We start from the raw sequence: 20,491 nt of genomic DNA, 5'->3' as shown, positions 1-20,491 counted from the left end.
TGGTCTCACCAAGGCCTTGTACAACTGCAGTAGTACCTCCCTGCTCCTGTACTCGAATCCTCTCGCTATAAATGCCAGCATACCATTCGCCTTTTTCACTGCCGGCTGTACCTGCATGCCCACTTTCAATGACTGGTGTATAATGACACCCAGGTCTCGTTGCACCTCCCCTTTTCCTAATCGGCCACCATTCAGATAATAATCTGTTTTCCTATTTTTGCCACCAAAGTAGATAACTTCACATTTATCCACATTAAATTGTATCTGCCATGAATTTGCCCACTCACCCAACCTATCCAAGTCACCCTGCATCCCCTTAGCACCCTCCTCACTGCTAACACTGCCACCCAGCTTCGTGTCATCCGCAAACTTGGAGATGCTGCATTTAATTCCCTCATCCAAGTCATTAATATGTATTGTAAACAACTGGGGTCCCAGCACTGAGCCTTGCGGTACCCCACTAGTCACTGCCTGCCATTCTGAAAAGGTCCCGTTTATTCCCACTCTTTGCTTCCTGTCTGCTAACCAATTCTCCATCCACATCAATACCTTACCCCCAATACTGTGTGCTTTAAGTTTGCACACTAATCTCCTGTGTGGAACCTTGTCAAAAGCCTTTTGAAAATCCAAATATACCACATCCACTGGTTCTCCCCTATCCACTCTACTAGTTACATCCTCAAAAAATTCTATGAGATTCGTCAGACATGATTTTCCTTTCACAAATCCATGCTGACTTTGTCCGATGATTTCACCGCTTTCCAAATGTGCTGTTATCACATCCTTGATAACTGACTCCAGCAGTTTCCCCACCACCGACGTTAGGCTAACCGGTCTATAATTCCCCGGTTTCTCTCTCCCTCCTTTTTTAAAAAGCGGGGTTACATTAGCCACCCTCCAATCCTCAGGAACTAGTCCAGAATCTAATGAGTTTTGAAAAATTATCACTAATGCATCCACTATTTCTTGGGCTACTTCCTTAAGCACTCTGGGATGCAGACCATCTGGCCCTGGGGATTTATCTGCCTTCAATCCCTTCAATTTACCTAAGACCACTTCCCTACTAACATGTATTTCGCTCAGTTCCTCCATCTCACTGGACCCTCTGTCCCCTACTATTTCTGGAAGATTGGGTGTTGAACCCAACATCGGACTGCCTCAGGGACTCCAGATCCGTGTTTTTCCCTCAGGGTTCACTCCCAGAGCCTTCCCCGTGAGCAGGTACACTGTGGGTACATTCTGTACATACAAGAATCGACTCTTTCATAACATTTGGAAAAGGCAAAGACAAAATAAACACCTGGGGAAATGGGACAATAGCTGTCAGTGACCACACACCTATACATTTATCTGTTGATTTTGACCTACAACCAAAGAATATTGTTTGGAAACTAAACTCAAGTCTACCCAATGATACCTACTTTTAGGAACAACTTAAAAAAGAAATTGGTCTTTACCTAGAATTCAATGATAATGGAGAGGTTTCACCTCCCATACTCTGAAGGCTGTCTTAAGAGGGAAAATTATTGCGATATCTTCATATAAGAAAAAAATAAGGAGTAAAACATTAGAGTAATTACAAAATAGACTGAAGGAACTAGAAAAAGAAAACGAATTGAATTTGGCACAGGATACATTAGAGGGAATTTTAAAAATTAGGAATGAAATTAATAGTTTGGTTACGCAAGAAATCAGGAAAAATTTAATGTTTCTGAAACAGAGACACTGTGAAAGCGGATCTAAGTCTACAACTGAAGAAAAAGATAGTAAAAAATACAATTCATAGAATTAGGGATCCAAGAACAAAAATGATAAAAAAAATAAGCTAAGTGAAATTCAAGAAGCTTTTGAAATGTTTTATAAAACTCTATATTCCAAAGTTCCAGGGGGAAGCATAACCCAAATTGACACTTTCCTGAATTCTCTAGAGTTACCCACTTTAAGCGAAGGAACAAAATAGAACGATGACTGCTGACATAACTGAAGCTGAACTAAAAACTGCAATGAGTAGGCTTAAATTAAGCAAGTCACCAGGATCAGATGGGTATACGGCAGAGTGGTATAAAGAGTTTAGAAGTGAGTTAATTCCTGTCTTACTTCCCACACTGAACTGGGCTCTCAAAAAGGCACAAATGCCACCCAGCTGGAAGGAAGCGATAATCTCAGCTATACCGAAACAAGGCGAGGATAAAATGGAATGTGGGTCACTTAGACCAATATCCGTTCTTAATGTAGACTATAGATTATTTACCTCCGTCATGGCCAAACGATTAGAAGAGTTTCTACCCATACTGATGCATAAGGATCAGACAGCTTTTATACAACAACGCCAAACACAAGACAATATACGAAGAACACTTCACATTATGGATCATACACAAAAAAATAAAATCGAAGCAATAACGATAAGCGTGGACGCTGAAAAGGCATTTGATTCGGTTAATTGGAATTTTCTTTTACAGAGTTTTACACAGATTTGGTTTCCATGACACAATTATTAAAACTATACAGGCACTATACGACTATCCTACTGCTAGGATTAAAATCAATGGATATTTATCTAATAGTTTTACCCTAGAAAGGGGCACGAGACAGGGTTGTGCATGGTCACCGCTACTCTTCGGATTATATCCGGAACCATTAGCTCAATACATCAGACAAAATGAAGATATCAGGGTAATTACTATTAAAGGGACAGAGCATAAATTGGCTTGTTACGCAGATGACATTTTGATCTATCTAGGGCAACCAACATACTCTTTACCTAAATTGATGCAATCCTTTGAACAACGTGGTCAATTATCAGGATACAACATAGATAAAACCCAATTACTTTCATATAACTATAGCCCACCAAGAGAAATTGAAAGTAGATATCCCTGGGCATGGCAAACAGAGTCTTTCAAATATTTGGGCATCATTATGCCAAAGAATTTGGCAAAATTATCAGAATGCAATTATCAGCCTATATACATAAAAAAAATTAAGGAAGATATAACAAGGTGGAACCTAATTCCTTTTTTTAGTCTCAGTTCAAGGATTGAATCTGTTAAAACGAATATATCGCCCAGACTATTATATCTCTTTCAGACCCTATCAATAGAGATTAATCAGAATCAATTCAATGAATGGAACAAAATGTTATCAAGATATATATAGCAAGGTAAAAGGCCTAGAGTTCGTCTCAAAACTTTGCAATTAGCCAAGGAAAAGGGGGGAATGGGGCTTACCTTCTCTGAGAGATTATTATTTTGCAGCACAGTTGAGAGCTGTGATATGTTGGTACAACCTATCATATGACGCTCAATGGAAAAACACTGAGGAGAGGATACTTCCCATCCCCATACGGGCAATTTTGGCTGATAACAACCTACAAAGTTACATAAATACTATTGATAACCCATGGGTGAAATAGACTCTTAAAATATGGAAAGCTATTATAAAAGAATATAAACTAGAGGGAGATATTGCAATTCTTAAATGGTGTGCATATGACTTGGATTTTACGCCGAATAAACTGGATGCTAGATTTAAAGACTGGACAGCTAAAGGAATAACAGTTCTTTGCAATATAATGAAAGAAAGAACACTGTTCAGTTTTGAAATGCTCAAAGAGAAACACTTATTAGAAAAACAAGACTTTTATCGGTATCTACAGATGCGACAGTATGTTAACAGGAGGGTTAAAAATGTAACCAAGGCAAGTACATGTCCGATAGAGCTATTTAGAAAAGCATATAATTCAGATAACAGCAGTAGAACCATTTCAAGTGTGTATAAGGGTTTGTCAAATTTTAAAACACATTCGACTTCATACAAATGGGAGAAGGAAGGAGGGATAACTATATTTGAGGAAGAATGGACAATAATATGGAGATATCAATGGAAGTGAACTAGTTCACAGAAATGGAGGGAGTTTGGGTGGAAAAACTTGATAAGATATTTTATTACACCCTCTCAGAAATCCCAATATGATAGTAACCTCCCTATTTGCTGGAGAAATTGTGGAAATCAAAATGCAAACCATTATCATATTTTCTGGGATTGCCCCGTTATCAAAGACTATCGGAGTGGGATACACAATGTCCTACAAAACATCTTCAATTGTGAAATACCCTCATATATTTTGGGTATGTACCTCAAGATTGGTTGAAAAGAGATAAATATTTAATGAATGTACTGCTGGTGGCTGGTAAAAAGACTCCTAACAGGAAATGGTTATCACAGGAGAGCCCAACTTTAAATGTATGGATGGAAATTACAATGGACATTTACAAAATGGAGAAGATAACAGCATCTGTTAATCATAAGTTGGAGCAATTTGATTCATACTGGGAAAAATGGTTTAACTACATAACACCTGATTTTATTCTCACAAGTCAATGAATATGTTATATAAAAATAATTTTGTTCTTTCAATTGTTCTTTCTTTCCTCTCTTTTCTATAAGTGTATAGCTCAGATAAATATTATGTGGCGATTAGTGGCAAATATGATTATATGATATATATGTACAGTATCTGAAATACATCTTATGGAAATGTTTGCTTGATGATGACCTTCAGTAAAAAATAAATTAAAATAAAGTGATCAGAGTACGTACACTGATTAATAAGTTGCACTTGAAACTCTGACCTTCAAACCGAAAGAAGAAATTGTGGATTTGCGTGCTTTTAACAAGGACCCTGCACCCTCCGCCCGTGTACGTCCGGGAGAAGTTGTGGTAAGGCAAGGGTCAACGTAAGGCCCAGACGACGATAGGTTGCGGACAGAGTGCAGACTGTCCAGACAAGGGTTAACAGAATGTCCAGGCTCTCTGCAGCCCACGCAAGTAGGTCTCTGAAGGGCAGAGTTTCCGTTGGAATAGCAGATCACCAGGGCCATTTCGCTCACTGGAGATGACGCGAAAGTTGCCAAACATGCACACCAATTAAAGGACAATTGGTGCACGAACTTCAATGTGTCAGGCGTCAGCCTGAAGTTTCAATTGACTTTTACCTCCCGCCTGCATTGTAAAGCATTGTTTCTGCGAGTAAAGGACTTGAGCACGCACAGCTGACCGGATGGTCAATATCCGTAACTGCTGGTCCGTTCTGTGTGGACACGGCATTTTCCTCCTGCTCAAAGAGTTCGGGTCGGCGTGGCTGACGGGCGGCCGCACTGTTCTCCCTGCGGACAAGGAGGGCAAAGCACGCTCGAGGAACGAGGATATTGGGAATGGCAAGGGTGGTGCGCCGCGGGAGGGGTGGGGGACGGTGGTACGGGTGCAGGGACACCCCGCCCTGAGGCACAAGGCAAGGTCATTTGGGTCAGTGGATGCCAAACAATTGGTTTATTGATCATTACAGAATGTCTCTCTGGTGCTCCCCCTCTCCCTTCCCCTTTTTCCCAACCATGATTCCCCCTCTCCCTTCCCCTTTTCCCAACCATGATTCCCCTCTCCCTTCCCCTTTTTCCAACCATGATTCCCCTCTCCCTTCCCCTTTTCCCAACCATGATTCCCCTCTCCCTTCCCCTTTTCCCCACCATGATTCCCCTCTCCCTTCAACTTTTCCCAACCATGATTCCCCCTCTCCCTTCCCCTTTTCCCAAACATGATTCCCCCTCTCCCTTCCCCTTTTCCCCACCATGATTCCCCTCTCCCTTCAACTTTTCCCCAACCATGATTCCCCTCTCCCTTCCCCTTTTCCCAAACATGATTCCCCTCTCCTTTCCGCTTTTCCCAACCACGATTCCCCCTCTCTCTTCCCCTTTTCCCCTCCATGATTCCCCCTCTCCCTTCCCCTTTTCCCAACCATGATTCCCCTCTCCCTTCCCCTTTTCCCAACCATGGTTACCCTCTCTCTTCCCCTTTTCCCAACCATGGTTCTCCTCTCCCTTCCCCTTTTCCCAAACATGATTCTCCTCTCCCTTCCCCTTTTCCCAACCATGATTCCCCCTCTCCCTTCCCCTTTTCCCAACCATGATTCCCCTCTCTCTTCCCCTTTTTCCAACCATGATTCCCCTCTCCCTCCCCTTTTCCCAACCATGATTCCCCCTCTCCCTTCCCCTTTTTCCCAACCATGATTCCCCCTCTCCCTTCCCCTTTTCCCAACCATGATTCCCCTCTCCCTTCCCCTTTTCCCAATCATGATTCCCCTCTCCTTTCCCCTTTACCCAACCATGATTCCCCTCTCCCCTCCCCTTTTCCCAACCATGATTCCCCTCTCCCTTCCCCTTTTCCCCACCATGATTCCCCTCTCCCTTCAACTTTTCCCAACCATGATTCCCCCTCTCCCTTTCCCTTTTCCCAAACATGATTCCCCCTCTCCCTTCCCCTTTTCCCCACCATGATTCCCCTCTCCCTTCACCTTTTCCCAACCATGATTACCCTCTCCCTTCCCCTTTTCCCAAACATGATTCCCCTCTCCTTTCCCCTTTTCCCAACCACGATTCCCCCTCTCTCTTCCCCTTTTCCCCTCCATGATTCCCCCTCTCCCTTCCCCTTTTCCCAACCATGATTCCCCTCTCCCTTCCCCTTTTCCCAACCATGGTTCCCCTCTCTCTTCCCCTTTTCCCAACCATGGATCCCCTCTCTCTTCCCCTTTTCCCAAACATGATTTCCCTCTCCCTTCGCCTTTTCCCAACCCTGATTCCCCTCTCCCTTCCCCTTTTCCCAAACATGATTCTCCTCTCCCTTCCCCTTTTCCCAACCATGATTCCCCCTCTCCCTTCCCCTTTTCCCAACCATGATTCCCCTTCTCTCTTCCCCTTTTCCCCACCATGATTCCCCTCTTCCTTCCCCTTTTCCCAACCATGATTCCCCCTCAACCTTCCCCTTTTCCCAACCATGATTCCCCTCTCCCTTCCCCTTTTCCAAACCATGATTCCCCTCTCCCTTCCCCTTTTTCCCAACCATGATTCCCCCTCTCCCTTCACCTTTTCCCAATCATGATTCCCCTCTCCTTTCCCCTTTACCCAACCATGATTCCCCTCTCCCTTCCCCTTTTCCCAACCATGATTCCCCTCTCCCTTCCCCTTTTCCCCACCATGATTCCCCTCTCCCTTCAACTTTTCCCATCCATGATTCCCCCTCTCCCTTCCCCTTTTCCCAAACATGATTCCCCCTCTCCCTTCCCCTTTTCCCCACCATGATTCCCCTCTCCCTTCACCTTTTCCCAACCATGATTCCCCTCTCCCTTCCCCTTTTCCCAAACATGATTCCCCTCTCCTTTCCCCTTTTCCCAACCACGATTACCCCTCTCTCTTCCCCTTTTCCCCTCCATGATTCCCCCTCTCCCTTCCCCTTTTCCCAACCATGATTCCCCTCTTCCTTCCCCTTTTCCCAACCATGGTTCCCCTCTCTCTTCCCCTTTTCCCAACCATGGATCCCCTCTCTCTTCCCCTTTTCCCAACCATGATTTCCCTCTCTCTTCCCCTTTTCCCAACCCTGATTCCCCTCTCCCTTCCCCTTTTCCCAAACATGATTCTCCTCTCCCTTCCCCTTTTCCCAACCATGATTCCCACTCTCCCTTCCCCTTTTCCCAACCATGATTCCCCTCTCCCTTCCCCTTTTTCCAACCATGATTCCCCTCTCCCTTCCCCTTTTCCCAACCATGATTCCCACTCTCCCTTCCCCTTTTCCCAACCATGATTCCCCTCTCCCTTCCCCTTTTTCCAACCATGATTCCCCTCTCCCTTCCCCTTTTCCCTACCATGATTCCCCCTCTCCCTTCCCCTTTTTCCCAACCCTGATTCCCCTCTCCCTTCCCCTTTTCCCAAACATGATTCTCCTCTCCCTTCCCCTTTTCCCAACCATGATTCTCCCTCTCCCTTCCCCTTTTCCCAACCATGATTCCCCTATCCCTTCCCCTTTTTCCAACCATGATTCCCCTCTCCCTCCCCTTTTCCCAACCATGATTCCCCCTCTCCCTTCCCCTTTTTCCCAACCATGATTCTCCCTCTCCCTTCCCCTTTTCCCAACCATGATTCCCCTTTCCCTTCCCCTTTTCCCAATCATGATTCCCCTCTCCTTTCCCTTTTACCCAACCATGATTCCCCTCTCCCTTCCCCTTTTCCCAACCATGATTCCCCTCTCCCTTCCCCTTTTCCCCACCATGATTCCCCTCTCCCTTCAACTTTTCCCAACCATGATTCCCCCTCTCCCTTTCCCTTTTCCCAAACATGATTCCCCCTCTCCCTTCCCCTTTTCCCCACCATGATTCCCCTCTCCCTTCACCTTTTCCCAACCATGATTCCCTTCTCCCTTCCCCTTTTCCCAAACATGATTCCCCTCTCCTTTCCCCTTTTCCCAACCACGATTCCCCCTCTCTCTTCCCCTTTTCCCAACCATGATTCCCCTCTCCCTTCCCCTTTTCCCAACCATGGTTCCCCTCTCACTTCCCCTTTTCCCAACCTTGGTTCCCCTCTCTCTTCCCCTTTTCCCAACCATGGTTCCCCTCTCTCTTCCCCTTTTCCCAACCATGATTTCCCTCTCCCTTCCCCTTTTCCCAACCCTGATTCCCCTCTCCCTTCCCCTGTTCCCAACCATGATTCCCCTCTCCCTTCTCCTTTTTCCCAACCATGAGTCCCCTCTCCCTTCCCCTTTTCCCAACCACGATTCCCCTCTCCCTTCCCCTTTTCCCAACCATGATTCCACTCTCCCTTCCCCTTTTCCCCAACCATGATTCCTCTCTCCCTTCCTCCTTTCCCAACCATGATTCCCCTCTCCCTTCCTCCTTTCCCAACCATGATTCCCCCTCTCCCTTCCCCTTTTCCCAACCATGGTTCCCCTCTCCCTTCCGCTTTTCCCAACCATGATTCCCCTCTCCCTTCCGCTTTTCCCAACCATGATTCCCCTCTCCCTTCCCCTTTTCCCTACCATGATTCCCCCTCTCCCTTCCCCTTTTTCCCAACCATGATTCTCCCTCTCCCTTCCCCTTTTCCCAACCATGATTCCCCTCTCCCTTCCCCTTTTCCCAATCATGATTCCCCTCTCCTTTCCCCTTTACCCAACCATGATTCCCCTCTCCCTTCCCCTTTTCCCAACCATGTTTCCCCTCTCCCTTCCCCTTTTCCCCACCATGATTCCCCTCTCCCTTCAACTTTTCCCAACCATGATTCCCCCTCTCCCTTTCCCTTTTCCCAAACATGATTCCCCCTCTCCCTTCCCCTTTTCCCCACCATGATTCCCCTCTCCCTTCACCTTTTCCCAACCATGATTCCCCTCTCCCTTCCCCTTTTCCCAAACATGATTCCCCTCTCCTTTCCCCTTTTCCCAACCACGATTCCCCCTCTCTCTTCCCCTTTTCCCCACCATGATTCCCCCTCTCCCTTCCCCTTTTCCCAACCATGATTCCCCTCTCCCTTCCCCTTTTCCCAACCATGGTTCCCCTCTCTCTTCCCCTTTTCCCAACCATGGATCCCCTCTCTCTTCCCCTTTTCCCAACCATGATTTCCCTCTCCCTTCCCCTTTTCCCAACCCTGATTCCCCCTCCCTTCCCCTTTTCCCAAACATGATTCTCCTCTCCCTTCCCCTTTTCCCAACCATGATTCCCCCTCTCCCTTCCCCTTTTCCCAACCATGATTTCCCCTCTCTCTTCCCCTTTTCCCCACCATGATTCCCCTCTTCCTTCTCCTTTTCCCAACCATGATTCCCCCTCTCCCTTCCCCTTTTCCCAACCATGGTTCCCCTCTCACTTCCCCTTTTCCCAACCATGGTTCCCCTCTCTCTTCCCCTTTTCCCAACCATGGTTCCCCTCTCTCTTCCCCTTTTCCCAACCATGATTTCCCTCTCCCTTCCCCTTTTCCCAACCCTGATTCCCCTCTCCCTTCCCCTGTTCCCAACCATGATTCCCCTCTCCCTTCTGCTTTTTCCCAACCATGATTCCCCTCTCCCTTCCCCTTTTCCCAACCATGATTCCCCTCTCCCTTCCCCTGTTCCCAACCATGATTCCCCTCTCCCTTCTGCTTTTTCCCAACCATGATTCCCCTCTCCCTTCCCCTTTTCCCAACCATGATTCCCCTCTCCCTTCCCCTTTTCCCTACCATGATTCCCCCTCTCCCTGCCCCGCTTCCCAATCACAGTCCACAACAGAGACCCAGATCAGAATCAGGTTTATCATCGCCTACAAATGTCATGAAATTTGTGTTCTTATTTGTGGCAGCAGTACAGTGCAATACATAAAATTACTACAGTACTTTGTGCAGAGGTTGCAGGCACACTAGCTATATATATATTTGCAAGGTTCTGTGACTAGATGTGCTGTGCGCGACTGTTTGTGCTGGTTTATTTTTTAACCTTGTCCCCTGGAGGAATGTTGTTTAGTTTCCCCGTGTAGATGTGGACGGTTGACTGGCAATTAATCTTGAACTTGGACCTGGACGTCAATCCCCTTGTCAAACAGAAGAGGATTAGAATACGGGAGGGGAGAGCGGAGGACCGGGACCCCCGAACGCTTGGCCGCTCGCAACCCCGCGGGGGGAGGCCACTCACCCAGAACCGTGATGGTCGCGTAAGCTTCCTGCGGAGGGTCGGTGTAGAGCTGGCAGACGTACTTCCCCTCGTCGACCAGGGACACGTTGGAGAGCGAGACCCGCAGCTCACTGCTGGAGAAGTTCACCAGCTGGAACCTGTTGTCCTTCAGAGCTGCAAGGTGGAAGGGCGGTATGGGTTCATCACGAGCAAGGGGAGCGGGGCCATTCGGCCCATCGAGTCTGCTCCCCCATTCCATCACGGCCGACTTACTATCCCCCCCAACCCCATTCCCCTGCCATTCATGCCTGATGAACCTGTCGACTTACATTTTAAACATAGCCAAAGACCCTCTGGTTGAAGAAATTCCTCCTCAGCTCCACTCTAAATGGACATCTCTCTATTCTGAGGCTGTGCCCTCTGGTCCTAGACTCCCCCACTATAGGAAACATCCTCTCCACATCCACTCTATCTGTGTCCTCTGGTCCTAGACTCCTCCACTGCAGGAAACATCCTCTCCACATCCACTCTATCTGTGTCCTCTGGTCCTAGACTCCCCCACTATAGGAAACATCCTCTCCACATCCACTCTATCTGTGTCCTCTGGTCCTAGACTCCTCCACTGCAGGAAACATCCTCTCCACAATCACTCTATCTGTGTCCTCTGGTCCTAGAGTCCTCCACTCCAGGAAACATCCTCTCCACATCCACTCTATCTGTGTCCTCTGGTCCTAGACTCCTCCACTGCAGGAAACATTCTCCCCAAATCCACTCTATCTTGGCCTTTCAGTATTAGGTAGGTTTCAATGAGATCCCCCCCTCTCATTCTCCTAGTACGGACCCAGAGCCGTCAAATGTTCCCGCCTCATTAAATCTTTCATTCCCAGGATAATTCTTGTGAATCTCCTCTAGACCCACCCCAATGCCAGGACGTCTTTACCTAAGTAAGGAGCCCAAAACTGCTCACAATACTCCAAGTGTAGCCTGACCCAAGCCTTATAAGGCCTCAGCATCTCATCCTTGACTAGATGCCTGATCTTAACTGTAAAAAAGTTTTATCATCAATAACTGATTTTAAAAAATATATACATGACTCTCTTGGACACCTAAAGATGGAGGTACAGGAGCCTCAGGACCCCCACCACCAGGTTCAGAAACAGTTATTACCCCTCAACCATCAGGAAGGAGGTACAGGAGCCTCAGGACCCACACCACCAGGTTCAGGGACAGTTATTACCCCTCAACCATCAGGAAGGAGGTACAGGAGCCTCAGGACCCACACCACCAGGTTCAGGGACAGTTATTACCCCTCAACCATCAGGAAGGAGGTACAGGATCCTCAGGACCCCCACCACCAGGTTCAGGGACAGTTATTACCCCTCAACCATCAGGAAGGAGGTACAGGAGCCTCAGGACCCTCACCACCAGGTTCAGGAACAGTTATTACCCCTCAACCATCAGGAAGGAGGTACAGGAGGCTCAGGACCCACACCACCAGGTACAGGGACAGTTATTACCCCTCAACCATCAGGAAGGAGGTACAGGAGCCTCAGGACCCACACCACCAGGTTCAGGGACAGTTATTACCCCTCAACCATCAGGAAGGAGGTACAGGAGCCTCAGGACCCACACCACCAGGTTCAGGAACAGTTATTACCCCCTCAACCATCAGGAAGGAGGTACAGGAGCCTCAGGACCCACACCACCAGGTTCAGGAACAGTTATTACCCCTCAACCATCAGGAAGGAGGTACAGGAGCCTCAGGACCCACACCACCAGGTTCAGGAACAGTTATTACCCCTCAACCATCAGGAAGGAGGTACAGGAGCCTCAGGACCCACACCACCAGGTTCAGGAACAGTTATTATCCCCTCAACCATCAGGAAGGAGGTACAGGAGCCTCAGGACCCACACCACCAGGTTCAGGAACAGTTATTACCCCTCAACCATCAGGAAGGAGGTACGGGAGCCTCAGGACCCACACCACCAGGTTCAGGGACAGTTATTACCCCCTCAACCATCAGGAAGGAGGTACAGGAGCCTCAGGACCCACACCACCAGGTTCAGGAACAGTTATTACCCCTGAACCATCAGGAAGGAGGTACAGGAGCCTCAGGACCCACACCACCAGGTTCAGGGACAGTTATTACCCCTCGACCATCAGGAAGGAGGTACAGGAGCCTCAGGACCCACACCACCAGGTTCAGGGACAGTTATTACCCCTCAACCATCAGGAAGGAGGTACGGGAGCCTCAGGACCCACACCACCAGGTTCAGGGACAGTTATTACCCCCTCAACCATCAGGAAGGAGGTACAGGAGCCTCAGGACCCACACCACCAGGTTCAGGAACAGTTATTACCCCTGAACCATCAGGAAGGAGGTACAGGAGCCTCAGGACCCACACCAGCAGGTTCAGGGACAGTTATTACCCCTCAACCATCAGGAAGGAGGTACGGGAGCCTCAGGACCCACACCACCAGGTTCAGGGACAGTTATTACCCCCTCAACCATCAGGAAGGAGGTACAGGAGCCTCAGGACCCACACCACCAGGTTCAGGAACAGTTATTACCCCTCAACCCTCAGGAAGGAGGTACAGGAGCCTCAGGACCCACACCACCAGGTTCAGGGACAGTTATTGGGTAGTCGCGATTCTGTTAGGTTTCTTGTGTTTACGTGAATGCCCACAAGAAAATGCATCTCGGGTTTGTACAGGGTGACAAACACGGTGTGCGCCTCGACAATAAAGCTCCGCTCAATTTGGACTGGGAGACGTACGTCGGACTTCCCTGAAGTAAATGGTCTGTCGACTCGGATTCAGCAGCTGGATGACCGAGTCGTCGTTGTTCTTGACACGGCAGCTGATCGTGGCCACCCCGCCCTCCACCACCTCCACGTCGTCCGTCTCCAGGTTCTGCGCGTCAACTGCACCGGAGAGAAGAGACCCGTTAGAATCCCGACGAACTGCGACGGCCGCCGACCGGCAGAGCGCCCGCGTGACGCGCGCGGGGCATCACCCCGAACCCTGCCCTCCTCCCCGGTCGCAGAGCGGGGCTGACCTCCGACATCGCGAGTCCCCACGGCCCCACGGCGACGCAGCAGTGGGGTCAGCTGAAGGAAACACCAGCTGAATGGTATCAGGGACACAGACACAGACACACCCACACCCACACACAGAAACACACACACACTCACACACACACACCAAAACACAGTCACACATACACACATAAACACACACCAAACACAAACACATGCACAGAAACACACACCCAAACACACACACACACTCAGAGAGAGAGACACACACACACACACACACACCCAAACACACACACACTCATGAACAGACAAACACACACAGACATAAGCACACAAACAGACAACATATGTCCAACAGTCCATGTGTAATTGCAGCTTAGCCTGATGCCGCCCGGTCAGACGGTGGATCGGGACAAGAATGAGTCCAGAACAGGAAGGAACCACATCATCACTGACAGACTGAACACACCGTCACTGACAGAATCACACCATCACAGACAGGCCATACACACAGTCACTGACAAACCAACACTATTACTGACAGACCCACACCGTCACTGACAGACCGTACACACCATCACTGACAGACCCATACCGCCACTGATAGACCCACACCGTCACTGACAGACCCAAACCGTGACTGACAGACCGTACACACCATCACTGACAGACCCACACCGTCACTGACAGACCCAAACCGTCACTGACTGACCGTACACACTAATACTGACAGACCCACACCGTCACTAAGAGACCGCACACACTGTCACTGACAGACCGTACACACCGTCTCTGACAGACCGTACACACCATCACTGACAGACCCACACCGTCACTGATAGACCCACACCGTCACTGACTGACCGTACACACTAATACTGACAGACGAACACCGTCACTGACAGACCATTACTGTTACTGACAGACCATATACACCATCACTTACAGACCCACACCATCACTAAGAGACCGCACACACAGTCACTGACAGACCGTACACACCGTCTCTGACAGACCGTACACACCGTCACTGACAGACCCACACCGTCACTGACAGACCGTACACACCGTCACTGACAGACCGTACACACCGTCACTGACAGACCCATACCGCCACTGATAGACCCACACCGTCACTGACAGACCCATACCGCCACTGATAGACCCACACCGTCACTGACAGACCCACACCGTCACTGACAGACACACACCGTCACTGACAGATCCACACCGTCACTGACAGACCATATACACCATCACTGACAGACACACACCGTCACTGAGAGACCAACAGAGACTCTGATAGACCGTACACACTGTCACTGACAGACCATATACACCGTCACTGACGGACACACACCGTCACTGAGAGACCAACAGAGACTCTGATAGACCGTACACACTGTCACTGACAGATCATCACCGTCACTGACAGACCATATACACCGTCACTGACAGACCCACAATGTCACTGACAGACCAACAGAGTTTCTGACAGATGTACACACCGTCACTGATAGACCCACACTGTCACAGACAGACCAACAGTGTCACTAACAGACAGTACACACTGTCACTGAGAGATGCACACAGTCACTGACCGACCATCACCGTCACTGACAGACCCACAATGTCACTGACAGACTGTACACACTGTCACAGACAGACCCACACCGTCACTGAGAGACTGTAAACACAATCACCGACAGACCGTACGCAGCGTCACTGATTGACCCACGCCGTCACTCACAGACCCAAACCGTCTCTGATAGAGTCACACCGTCACTGACAGACCGTACACACCGTCACTGACAGATCCACACTGTCACTGACAGACCATCACCGTCACTGACAGACCGTACACACAGTCACTGACAGACCCACACTGTCACTGACAGACCCGCACCGTCACTGACAGATCATCACCGTCACTGACAGACCATATACACCGTCACTGACAGACCCACAATGTCACTGACAGACCAACAGAGTTTCTGACAGATGTACACACCGTCACTGATAGACCCACACTGTCACAGACAGACCAACAGTGTCACTAACAGACAGTACACACTGTCACTGAGAGATGCACACAGTCACTGACCGACCATCACCGTCACTGACAGACCCACAATGTCACTGACAGACTGTACACACTGTCACAGACAGACCCACACCGTCACTGAGAGACTGTAAACACAATCACCGACAGACCGTACGCAGCGTCACTGATTGACCCACGCCGTCACTCACAGACCCAAACCGTCTCTGATAGAGTCACACCGTCACTGACAGACCGTACACACCGTCACTGACAGATCCACACTGTCACTGACAGACCATCACCGTCACTGACAGACCGTACACACAGTCACTGACAGACCCACACTGTCACTGACAGACCCGCACCGTCACTGACAGATCATCACCGTCACTGACAGACCATATACACCGTCACTGACAGACCCACAATGTCACTGACAGACCAACAGAGTTTCTGACAGATGTACACACCGTCACTGATAGACCCACACTGTCACAGACAGACCAACAGTGTCACTAACAGACAGTACACACTGTCACTGAGAGATGCACACAGTCACTGACCGACCATCACCGTCACTGACAGACCCACAATGTCACTGACAGACTGTACACACTGTCACAGACAGACCCACACCGTCACTGAGAGACTGTAAACACAATCACCGACAGACCGTACGCAGCGTCACTGATTGACCCACGCCGTCACTCACAGACCCAAACCGTCTCTGATAGAGTCACACCGTCACTGACAGACCGTACACACCGTCACTGACAGATCCACACTGTCACTGACAGACCATCACCGTCACTGACAGACCGTACACACAGTCACTGACAGACCCACACTGTCACTGACAGACCATCACCGTCACTGACAGACCGTACACACTGTCACTGACAGACCGTACACACCGTCACTGACAGACCGTACACACAGTCACTGACAGACCGTACACACTGTCACTGACAGACCGTTCACACCGTCACGGACAGACCCACACCGTCACTGACAAACTGTACACACCGTCACTGACAGACCCAAACCGTCTCTGACAGACCGTACACACCGTCACTGATAGACCCACACCGTGACTGACAGACCGTACACACCGTCACTGACAGACCCACACAGTCACTGACAGACCGTCCACACCGTCACTGACAGACCCACACCGCCACTGATAGACCCAAACAGTAACTGACAGACCGTACACACCGTCACTGACAGACCGTACACACCAACACTGACAGACCCACACCGTCACTAACAGACCGTACACACTGTTACTGACAGACCGTACACACCGACACTGACAGACCCACACCGTCACTGACAGACCGTACACACTGTTACTGACAGACCCACACCGTCACTGACAGACCGTACACACCAACACTGACAGCCGTACACACCGTCACTGACAGACCGTACACACCATCACTGACAGACCCACAGCGTCACTAACAGACCGTAAACACAGTCACTGACAGACCGTACACACTGTCACTGACAGACCGTACACACCGTTACTGACAGTCCCATACCGTCACTGACAGACCATATACACCATCACTGACAGACCCACACCGTCACTGACAGACCAACACTGTCACTGACAGACCCACACCGTCTCTGACAAACCCACACTGTCACTGACAGACCGTACACACCGTCACTGACAGACCCACACCGTCACTGACAGACCATTACCGTTACTGACAGACCATATACACCATCACTGACAGACCCACACCGTCACTGACAGACCCACACTGACAGACCCACACTGTCACAGACAGACCCAAACCGTGACTGACAGACCGTACACACTGTCACTGACAGACCCACACAGTCACTGACAGACCGTATACACTGTCACTGACAGACCGTACACACCGTCACTGACAGACCCACACTGTCACTGACAGACCCACACCGTCACTGACAGACCCACACCATCACTGATAGACACACACCGTCACTGACAGACCCACACTGTCACTGACAGACCCACACAGTCACTGACAGACCCACACCGTCACTGACAGACCCACACCATCACTGATAGACACACACCGTCACTGACAGACCCACACTGTCACTGACAGACCCACACCGTAACTGACAGACCCACACCATCACTGATAGACACACACCGTCACTGACAGACCCACACTGTCACTGACAGACCCACACCGTCACTGACAGACCCACACCATCACTGATAGACACACACCGTCACTGACAGACCCACACCGTCACTGACAGACCCGCACCGTCACTGACTGACCCACACTGTCACTGACAGACCATACACACTGTAACTGACAGACCGTACACACTGTTACTGACAGTCCCACACCGTCACTGACAGACCCACACCGTTACTGAGAGACCATACACACTGTCACTGACAGACAGTACACACTGTCACTGACAGACAGTACACATCGTCACTGACTGAACACACCATTACTGACAGACCCAAACCGTCACTGACAGACCATACACACCGTTACTGACAGACCCACACCGTCACTGACAGACCCACACTGTCACTGACAGACCAACAGTGTCTCTGACAGACCGCACACACCGTCACTGACAGACCCACACTGTCACTGATAGAACCACACCGTCACTGACAGATCATCACCGTCACTGACAGACCATATACACCGTCACTGACAGACCCACAATGTCACTGACAGACCAACAGAGTTTCTGACAGATGTACACACCGTAACTGACAGACCCACACTGTCACTGACAGACCAACAGTGTCGCTGACAGACCGTACACACCGTCACTGACAGACCCACACTGTCACAGACAGACCAACAGTGTCACTAACAGACAGTACACACTGTCACTGAGAGACGCACACAGTCACTGACCGACCATCACCGTCACTGACAGACCCACAATATCACTGACAGACCGTATACACCATCACTGACAGACCGTTCACATTGTCACTGACAGACGCACAAAGTCACTGACAGACCCACACCGTCACTGACAGACCCACACAGTCACTGACAGACCCACAAAGTCACTAACAGACCGTAAACACAGTCACTGACAGACCGTACACACCATCACTGACCGTCCCACAACGTCACTAACAGACCATACGCACAGTCACTGACAGACCGTACACACCGTCACTGACAGACCCACACCGTGACTGACAGACCATAAACACAGTCACTGACAGACCCACACCGTCACTGACAGACTGTACACACTGTCACTGACAGACCCAAACCGTCACTGACAGACCGTACACACTGTCACTGACAGACTGTACACACTGTCAATGACAGACCCACACCGTCACTGACAGACCGTACACACCGTCACTGACAGACTCACACCGTCACTGACAGACCCAAACCGTTACTGACAGACCCACACCATTACTGATAGACACGCACCGTCACTGACAGACCGCACACACAGTCACTGACAGACCTTACACACTGTTACTGACAGACCGTACACACCGACACTGACAGACCCACACCGTCACTGACAGACCCTACACACTGTTACTGACAGACCCACACCGTCACTGACAGACCGTACACACCATCACTGACAGCCGTACACACTGTCACTGACAGACCCAAACCGTCACTGACAGACCGTACACACCGACACTGACAGACTCACACAGTCACTAACAGACCGTAAACACAGTCACTGACAGACCATACACACCGTCACTGACAGACCCACACCGTCACTGACAGACCGAAACCGTCACTGACAGACCAACACCGTCACTGACAGACCAATAGAGTCTCTGACAGACCGTACACACCCTCACTGACAGACCCACACTGTCACTGACAGACCCAAACCGTCACTGACAGACCCACACCATTACTGATAGACACGCACAGTCACTGACAGACCCACACACAGTCACTGACAGACCCACACTGTCACTGACAGACCGTAAACACAGTCACTGATAGACCGTACACACCGTCACTGACAGACCGAAACCGTCACTGACAGAACGTACACACCGTCACTGACAGACCCATACAGTCACTAACAGACCGTAAACACAGTCACTGACAAACCGTACACACCGTCACTGACAGACCGTTCACATTCTCACTGACAGACCGTTCACATTGTCACTGACAGACCCACACCGTCACTGACAGACCCACACAGTCACTGACAGACCCACACAGTCACTAACAGACCGTAAACACAGTCACTGACAGACCGTACACACCGTCACTGACAGACCCACAAAGTCACTGACAGACCGTACACACCGTCACTGACAGACCCACACCGTTACTGACAGACCCACACCATCACTGACAGACCCACACCGTCACTGACAGACCGTAAACACGGTCACTGACAGACCCACAAAGTCACTGATAGACCCACACTGTCACTGATAGACTCACACCATCACTGATAGACCGTTCACATTGTCACTGACAGACCGTTCACATTGTCACTGACAGACCCACACAGTCACTAACAGACCATAAACACAGTCACTGACAGACCGTACACACCGACACTGACAGACTCACACAGTCACTAACAGACCATAAACACAGTCACTGACAGACCGTACACACCGACACTGACAGACTCACACAGTCACTAACAGACCGTAAACACAGTCACTGACAGACCATACACACCGTCACTGACAGACCCACACCGTCACTGACAGACCGTACACACCGTTACTGACAGACCCACACCGTCACTGACAGACCAATAGAGTCTCTGACAGACCGTACACACCCTCACTGACAGACCCACACTGTCACTGACAGACCCAAACCGTCACTGACAGACCCACACCATTACTGATAGACACGCACAGTCACTGACAGACCGCACACACAGTCACTGACAGACCTTACTCACCGTCACTAACAGACCGTTCACACTGTCACT

The 20,491-nt window shown here is 49.6% G+C and overlaps 1 protein-coding gene across 5 annotated transcripts in view; it reads right to left on the bottom strand.

Annotated features, from left to right (window-relative positions):
* The window catches only part of LOC134341002 (cell adhesion molecule 1-like), a 582,596-nt gene that overhangs the window by 153,701 nt on the left and 408,404 nt on the right, over positions 1-20,491 (bottom strand). For all 5 annotated transcript variants that reach the window (XM_063038685.1, XM_063038687.1, XM_063038688.1 and 2 more), the window contains 2 exons: positions 13,231-13,377; positions 10,474-10,626 (listed from right to left, as the gene is read on the bottom strand). In XM_063038685.1, coding sequence (XP_062894755.1) covers positions 10,474-10,626; positions 13,231-13,377 — 300 coding nt within the window. The remainder of the gene's footprint in view (positions 1-10,473; positions 10,627-13,230; positions 13,378-20,491) is intronic.

Source organism: Mobula hypostoma, chromosome X2, assembly GCF_963921235.1.
Source record: "Mobula hypostoma chromosome X2, sMobHyp1.1, whole genome shotgun sequence".
NCBI classification, from domain to species: Eukaryota; Metazoa; Chordata; class Chondrichthyes; order Myliobatiformes; family Myliobatidae; genus Mobula; species Mobula hypostoma.
This window is presented reverse-complemented; position numbering and strand designations above follow the sequence as displayed.